Here is an 8376-nt window from a genome sequence, read left to right as displayed (position 1 = left end):
AATACATATTCAGTGAAATTCAGTAGCATGACTAGCCAGTTGGTTGAACCGGGCCCATTCAACTACCTATCTAGGTGGAGTAAGGGACGAAGTCGTTTGGTGGGTAAAGGAACGCTGTTCCTTGCACCAGTGCCCTCAACACGAGACTTCCGTCTTCAATCGACATAGGGCCGCAACCCGCGGCAAACGGGTTGGTGGACCAAATGTTCCCCCGGGTCCACATGGGGAGTTGAATAGATCTTAGCATTACCCACCATCCATCAAGAGGAGGTGGCTGACCTGTTTTATCTGAAGTAATTCGGGAGCATGTGGTATAAGTCATCACATGGTCCTAGCTTTTTCAATGTCTTCGACAAATCCATTTTCAAGTGTAATCTCCACTTTGTACATGCAAAAACTTGACATAACAACCGAAATGCACATATAAGAAATAAGAAGACAGTTATTTCGTAAATCAGATGTTATTCGCTAGTTTTGAGAACATTTAACTTTGAATAAGAAGTTGATACCGTTTTACATTGTTTTAGTGTCTTTTAGTGAGCCATTAAAAAGATATTTAATGAGATTTCTTTTTTTGTCTTAGAAACAATTACTCAGTGTCTTCCTACGACCAATGCCACCGTAGACACAAAGCCTCCAGTTTGAACAAAGGTCATCTTAACATCGTTCTGCTGTCGAATGATGCTGGCAGAGACCTTATACTCGAAGGTCTCAAACAACGTGTCACTGGACTTGCCAGCCTGCAGGGAGTAGAAGGAGGCCAAGGGGTGATTGTTCATCAAGACTGTCTTTGGATGCCCATGGGTTGCCTTGATGTCTCTGCTGACACTGATCCTCAGACGAGCAAAGTCAATGTTACCAATGCTCGGGACATTCACTTTAACGTCGACGATGGTGTTGTGAATGGGGACAACCATGTCGGTGGAGTAGTATGTTTTCTGGGTCACAGTGGGAGCATGGGCGAAGCTGTGGCTTGTGTGGAACTGGAAGTAACAACTCGCTTCAGCAGGAACGGTTACCATGGAATTAGTGACGTGAACTGCTTGATCCTGAGCGAGGATCGGTTTCTTTTGGGAGTTCAGATATTCACATGTGGACTTTCCACTTACTGGATGGAACCAACCTTTGTCAAAGTTAAGCTTCACATGACTGGGTTTTTGTTCATGGTTGTGAAGAAGGATGTAAACAGTTCCTGATGATCTGTCCAATAGGATGTGAGGTACAATGTTCCTCTCAGCGTTCTGAAACTCACTATCCACCCGCAGAAACATCATCCCATTACCAAAGTTCATCCAGAATTTGAAAGCGTTAGCCACATCTCGGATGTTACGATGCCTATCGAACATACTGTAGTTGATGCTTGCCTGTCCCCTGAGGTCTGTGAAAGTCAGCAAGAAAGCAACAACCTTTCTCAGTGCATCACGACGTTGAAGGAAGGTAAACATTTGGTCATTGTGTTGGTGGATATGACCCCAGTCAATGAGACTGGATGGCTTCTGTTCATCCATACCCGATACACTTCCCATGCCATACTCACTGATAATTACATCGATCGACCTTCCTTTCTTCTTATGGGCATAACTCTCAATAAGATCAAGAAGACCAAACAGTTTTGCTTCAGATCCTTGAAACTGATGAGCACCTCCGTGGACGTCGAGGCCAAAGTACGAGTGGAAGGAGAAGAAGTCAAGATGCTCCAAAGCCATGTCCATGAAGTCAGCCATCTTTTTCCAGACTCTGTATCCATGGCCGTCAAAATTCGATGATGCCCCGGTATAGGTAGGTCCTCCCACTTTTATTTGAGGGTATTTCGATTTGATTTTCTTGGCTGTGATTTCATGGTATGCGGTGAATGTCGACCAGTTAGTGGTAGCCCACTTCGCATCTGGTTCGTTGACGACCTCGAAGAATAAAGGCAGGGTTCCATTCGTTCCTTTGTCGACAGCGTCAACGTGAAGGTACACAAACTCTGCAGCAGCGTCGACGTTGTTCGGGAACGCCCCCTTGTGGTGGGATTTGTCTATCCACTGTGGCCATATCCTACCTGCAAGTAACTACACATTATTTCTTTCTAAAATTCATACTCACTAAAAACAACTGCCAGAAGGTTATGGTCATAGTCAAGGGCGTTGCGCAATACACGCTATTTTACATATAGATGCGGGTTTGCAATATATATGCATATTCTCAGCAAAATGTGCATCCTAGTCATTATAATAAATTGTCTTTTATCAAGGCGGATATAATAATGTGCCAATGTGGGAAATTCAACCTGGGGAGTTAATTTGGTGAGGGAATCATTGATACAATAGGCTACACCCACCCCTACCTTATAAATAGTAATGAAGTTTAGAGTGCAAACGCGGACGTCTAATCTGTGCATTATGACACCATCACCTGAACCTTGGGAGCAGTTAACGGCAACGCAACGATTCGACATGTCCTCTATTTGTGGTTTCGTTGGCGGACGAGAGTGAAACAGACGGCTTTGGGGCAACTTGTGATTGCTCGGTATTGATTGACCACAAGTTTCGTAAGAATGAATTTGGGGTTCTGCTTAAGACTAACAACAAGTCTATCATATATAATGGTATAGAGAGTACAGAGACAAAGACAAAGGTCTGTTCGTTCTTTAACAAGCTAACAAGCACACACCCGTTTTATGCGGACACATAAACACAAGGGACCGTGGCACAAGCTGTCTGACCCATTTACAATGGCTGAATCGAGAACCTTGTGTCAGTTGAGATAACAAGCTATCCCAAAATACCTGCACAAAAACATGTCACTGTCCGGATGAACAATCTGTGTCACTAACATAACAGACTGCCCTATGCTGTCAGCCTACGTAGCATACAGTTTGTTCTTTTAGAAACATCAAACTTTCAGCGACCATTTGTATAGGACGCATCGCTATTGCTGCAAGTAAACATACCAAACCACGAATCCGAAACGAGGGATAACAAACTAACCTAGGATTACCTTGATGAAATAGGGTACCTTGAGAAGATACGCAAAGCTGAACAGAACGCACAAAAAGGATCCAACAGGTTAAATTGAAAATGCTATATCTATATGATAAAAGGCGAACCCGAAATACTCGCCACAAAACCATGCATTTGGCTCAATTGAAAATGCGGTGTCATATAGCACAGCAAGTTCTTAAAGTATAAACAAAGCAGGCAAAAATGCCATGGAACCATATTGAAATCATTAAATATTCTACTGCGAACCCAGCTGGAGACCTTTCACCTGATGTTTCCATGACTATTTCCGGGTAGTTGAATCCTTTCACATTTAACATGTATATTCTTGTGGATGTCTCTTTAATGGAATCGAAGTAGGCGGGGTCAGGATATCCCTTCCTGTGGGGGTTTTCTGTTGCCTGTTCGGACAAATAACATGATGAAGTTAAGTACTTTGTAACAGTTAATAAAAGCAACAAAAATAGTGCACATTGTTGAAGGCCAATTATTAACAGGTTATACAAAGGTTTAGGTCACCTGCAAAGATACAAATACAAGGTGCAGGAAGTACATGTACAAGACCTTTTCAGCCGAATGTGTCCAATCTGAGTGAGTGTGTTAATGTGGTTTAACGCCACTGTCACCAATATTCCAGCAATGTCACAGCAGCCGACACCAGAACCCGATGTTATCGGGCTGACTGCTGCAGATGTTTGCCAAGAATTGGAAAATTGCAATTACTCGTAAACAATAGATGTAATATGGTCGTCGACAGTTTCAGTTCAGGTCAGGTGGCTGAACTGCTGTCAGAACTGATGAAATGAATGAATGAGTCAGTAAGTCAGTTCAGTACTATTCAAGCAATATCAAGGCTGGCAGGCCGGAATGGGCGTCACACATTGTGCCCATGTGGGCATGACGAGCGAATGCCTTAACCACCGCCACACGTCAGAGATGAAAATGTGCATGACACGAGCACGATCAATTCCATTAATCTGGATGACGTCTCCAGAAAGTCACATGCACGCATGCACGCATGCACGCATGCACGCACACAGGCACATGCACGTGCGCACGTACGTACAGATAGAGAGATAGGTACAGAGCCTAACAAGGTAAAATGCCGGGCAAAATACAATTCATGGAGTTGACCCGAAAATTTAGAAACCTTTAATAGACTGAAAACAGTCGCCAAAACACGGCAAAGGCGAAACTCTACCAGTAACAAATTCGCAAGACCGAACAACATTTAACTTGAAAGCTCATGCCCACACAGAATTTCAAAGAGTAATATAAATACTCAAAATGTTAAACAATTTCTAGTGACATTACTTGCTGAAAGACGCGGTCAGGATTCACCCATCTGGCCGCAGTTCCCCCTATTTGTTTGATACGAGCAACATCTTCAATCGAGTTCTCAAGGACGTTCTTGCCATTCCAGCGTCCTTTGTTGAAGTTGATGCTGTCTCCAATCTTCAGGAACTCAGGGAAGATGGTGATGGTCTCGTCGCATTGCACCAACGGCAGACAGAATAACAACCATACCACGCTGTGTACTGCACACATGTTTCAGTATGGAACTTTGTCTCACAGAATCACAGAACAACCTGTATAATCTGCCAGACACTATATTCTATTTTCTTATCTCAGTGTGCATAGATTAAACTGGTCACAGTTACACGGATCCAGATCTCTTTGTGCTTTGACCTAAAGGGATTGGCCAATGGAAACATAAGTATACTATAGCTAGATAGGTTGTACTGTAATTATGGATTGAACTGTGTCCAGTTGTCCTCTTGGACGGTCAGATTGTTACTTATGCCCTCCTGTGAGTGTATGAGTGAGTTCTGTTTTTCGTCGCCTTTAGAAGTTTCAAAGCAATATCAACGCTGGGGACACCAAAAATGGGCTTCACACACTGTACCCATGTAGGGAATCGAACCCAGGGCTTCGACGTGATGAGCAAGTAAGGACATAAGGACACTCCACCACCCGTGCCATCCAGTGAGTGGAGATGGGTTTAGTAGTTTAAAACTACTGTCACCTTGAGACGACATCGTCAGTAGGGGAATACATGTATCTACCTCTGCTCTTACTCACAGAATGGTGACTTCCTTCATATACTACATGCCGGTATCCATGGTGTCTCGACTATCTGATTGTTACTTGTGCCCTCGAGGGAAGTAGGGAAAAAGTATACAATTATTGCCTCCTTGAGATGTCATTAGAACACTAATTCAATCCAGGAATACTTGTAACTACCTTTGTTCTTGATCGTAGAATGACGTCTGTTATCTGACTTTACTGCCGAGAGTCGGCTGTGTCTGAACACATGCGATCTGTGTTAATCCCACGTGTACTCGCTTATACTGATAAACACATAAAAGAAAGAGGACGAATATTTCGCAAATCAGATGCTTATTCATAAAGTTGCTCATTCATTAGTATCCGGAATCCATTACCTTGAATAATAGACTGATCCCATTTTACATTGTTTTATTTTATCAAACAGATATTGAATGCGATTTCTTTCTATGTCTTAGGAAAGATAACTCAGTGTCTACCCACGACCAATGAAGCCGTAGACACAAAGCCTCCAGTTTGAACAAAGGTCATCTTAACATCGTTCTGCTGTCGAATGATGCTGGCAGAGACCTTATACTCGAAGGTCTCAAACAACGTGTCACTGGACTTGCCAGCCTGCAGGGAGTAGAAGGAGGCCAAGGGGTGATTGTTCACCATGACCGTCTTTGGATGCCCATGGGTTGCCTTGATGTCTCTGCTGACACTGATCCTCAGACGAGCAAAGTCAATGTTACCAATGCTCGGGACATTCACTTTAACGTCGACGATGGTGTTGTGAATGGGGACAACCATGTCGGTGGAGTAGTATGTTTTCTGGGTCACAGTGGGAGCATGGGCGAAGCTGTGGCTTGTGTGGAACTGGAAGTAACAACTTGCTTCAGCAGGAACGGTTACCATGGAATTAGTGACGTGAACTGCTTGATCCTGAGCGAGGATCGGTTTCTTTTGGGAGTTCAGATATTCACATGTGGACTTTCCACTTATTGGATGGAACCAACCTTTGTCAAAGTTAAGCTTCACATGACTGGGTTTTTGTTCATGGTTGTGAAGAAGGATGTAAACAGTTCCTGATGATTTGTCCAATAGGATGTGAGGTACAATGTTCCTCTCAGCGTTCTGAAACTCACTATCCACCCGCAGAAACATCATCCCATTACCAAAGTTCATCCAGAATTTGAAAGCTTCAGCCACATCCCTAATGTTTCGATGCCTATCGAACAAACTGTAGTTGATGCTTTCTTGTCCCTTGAGGTCTGTGAAAGTCAGCAAGAAAGCAACAACCTTTCTCAGTGCATCACGACGTTGAAGGAAGGTAAACATTTGGTCATTGTGTTGATGGATATAACCCCAGTCAATGAAGCTGGACGGCTTCTGTACATCCATCCCCGATACACTTCCCATGCCATACTCACTGATGATTACATCGATCGACCTTCCTTTCTTCTTATGGGCATAACTCTCAATAAGGTCCAGAAGACCAATCAGTTTTGCTTCAGATCCTTGAAACTGATGAGCACCTCCGTGGACGTCGAGGCCAAAGTAAGAGTGGAAGGAGAAGAAGTCAAGATGGTCCAAAGACATGTCCATAAAGTCAGCCATCTTTTTCCAGACCTTGAATCCACGGCTGTCAAAGTTACGAGATGCTCCCGTATAGGTAGGTCCTCCCACTTTTATTTGAGGGTATTTCGATTTGATTTTCTTGGCTGCAATTTCGTGGTATGAGATGAATGTCGACCAGTTAGTGCTGGGCCACTTGCCGTCTGGTTCGTTGATGACCTCGAAGAATAAGGGTAGGGTTCCATTTGCGCCTTTGTCCATAGCGTTGACCGTCAGATACTCAAACTCTGCAGCAGCGTCGATGTTGTTGGGAAATAGACCCATGTGGTCGGATTTTTCTATCCAGTCAGGCCAAATCTTCCCTGGAAGGATCCATAAATTATTAGTTATCAGTGTGTTAAGTTAATAGTTCCTATAATACCCACTTGGACATTTGACCCACTTGTAGAGGCTCATATCAAACCCATATCAACTTGTGTAACTTACCAGATAATACTGCCCTGTATCTAGCTCGGTATGAAACGGCATGAAAATTCAATACCATCAGGTAGTGCAGTAGGGATGTTTACCTGACGTTGTGGCTTGTGTGGAACTGGAAGTAACAACTCGGTTCAGCAGGAACGGTTACCATGGAATTAGTGACGTGAACTGCTTGATCCTGAGCGAGGATCGGTTTCTTTTGGGAGTTCAGATATTCACATGTGGACTTTCCACTTATTGGATGGAACCAACCTTTGTCAAAGTTAAGCTTCACATGACTGGGTTTTTGTTCATGGTTGTGAAGAAGGACGTATACAGTTCCTGATGATCTGTCCAATAGGATGTGAGGTACAATGTTCCCCCCAGCGTTCTGAAACTCACTATCCAGCCGCAGAAACAACATCCCATTACCAAAGTTCATCCAGAATTTGAAAGCGTCAGCAACATCTCGGATGTTTCGATGCCTATCGAACATGCTGTAGAAGCTCATATCAAACCCATATCAACTTGTGTAACTTACCAGATAATACTGCCCTGTATCTAGCTCGGTATGAAACGGTATGAAAATTCAATACCATCAGGTAGTGCAGTAGGGATGTTTACCTGAAGTTGCAGCGACCATTTCCGGGAAGTTGTATCCTCGCACATTGTCCATGTATCTCTGTGTGAATGGTCCTTTAATGGAATCGAAGTAGGCGGGGCTAGGATAGCCCTTCCTGTGAGGATTTTCTGTTGCCTGTTGAGACACACAAAAATGTTGAAGTTAAAAATATCATCATCATCATCATCATCATCATCATCAGATGAGAATATTATCTCCATAAGATGACACCTACCTGGAAATAGATGCGACGGTACGTCAATACCTCTCTTGACAAAATACGTGAATATCCATCAACAAAGGATCAAGTCTAACCATCCGCCCCAGTTAGCTACCCAAACTCTGTTGACGATCATTATGTTCATTTTTGCTGTTTGCCCGAAAAAAGAAATGAAGTTAAAGATACAAGATACAAAGATACCAAATACCTTAAAGATATATACATTTCGAGTTTGGAAATGCCTGAAGGCAAACGTCACAGACACACCGTGAGCGTCTGAGTGAGGGAGTAAGTGGGTGAGTATGGGGTTTTAGCAATATTCCTGCATTATCACGGCTGAGGACACCAGACGTGTGCCCATGCGGGGTATAGAACAGGCGACCACTCGAACCACGGGGCTACCACTAGATATTAGTTCATGATAGTTCAGTTTGTGCATAGCTGGCAGAGTCACCTGAGTCTGACGC

At 43.6% G+C, this 8376-nt stretch overlaps 2 protein-coding genes across 2 annotated transcripts in view; both read right to left on the bottom strand.

The window, feature by feature from the left end:
• Positions 1–445: 445 nt before the first annotated feature.
• Positions 446–4634, bottom strand: LOC137273961 (beta-porphyranase A-like). Its single transcript, XM_067806891.1, has 3 exons — positions 4299–4634; positions 3253–3385; positions 446–2044 (listed from the first exon to the last, which is right to left on the bottom strand). Exons 1-3 carry the CDS (start codon positions 4530–4532, stop codon positions 594–596), a joined length of 1818 nt encoding a protein of 605 aa, XP_067662992.1. The 5' UTR covers positions 4533–4634; the 3' UTR covers positions 446–593.
• Positions 4635–5367: 733 nt separating this feature from the next.
• LOC137273939 (beta-porphyranase A-like) overlaps positions 5368–8376 on the bottom strand; it is a 3474-nt gene continuing 465 nt past the window's right edge. Inside the window, exons 2-3 of the mRNA XM_067806852.1 lie at positions 7692–7824; positions 5368–6970 (exon numbers count right to left, since the gene is read on the bottom strand). Of these exons, the coding sequence (XP_067662953.1) occupies positions 5520–6970; positions 7692–7824 (1584 nt within the window). The 3' untranslated portion in view covers positions 5368–5519. The remainder of the gene's footprint in view (positions 6971–7691; positions 7825–8376) is intronic.

Source organism: Haliotis asinina, chromosome 1 (genome assembly GCF_037392515.1).
Source record: "Haliotis asinina isolate JCU_RB_2024 chromosome 1, JCU_Hal_asi_v2, whole genome shotgun sequence".
Taxonomy (NCBI): Eukaryota; Metazoa; Mollusca; class Gastropoda; order Lepetellida; family Haliotidae; genus Haliotis; species Haliotis asinina.
The sequence above is the reverse complement of the archived record's forward strand: the minus strand, read 5'-3'. Positions and strand labels throughout refer to the sequence as shown.

What these genes read in the sequence shown, in the direction of transcription:
- LOC137273961 (XM_067806891.1), bottom strand. Translation starts at nt 4,532, where the DNA reads ATGTGTGCAGTACACAGCGTGGTATGGTTGTTATTCTGTCTGCCGTTG. An exon ending in CTGACCGCGTCTTTCAGCAA is followed by an intron (nt 3,386 to 4,298) that starts GTAATGTCACTA and finishes TTGTCCGAACAG; the next exon opens with GCAACAGAAAACCCCCACAG. An exon ending in AATAGTCATGGAAACATCAG is followed by an intron (nt 2,045 to 3,252) that starts GTGAAAGGTCTC and finishes AGTTACTTGCAG; the next exon opens with GTAGGATATGGCCACAGTGG.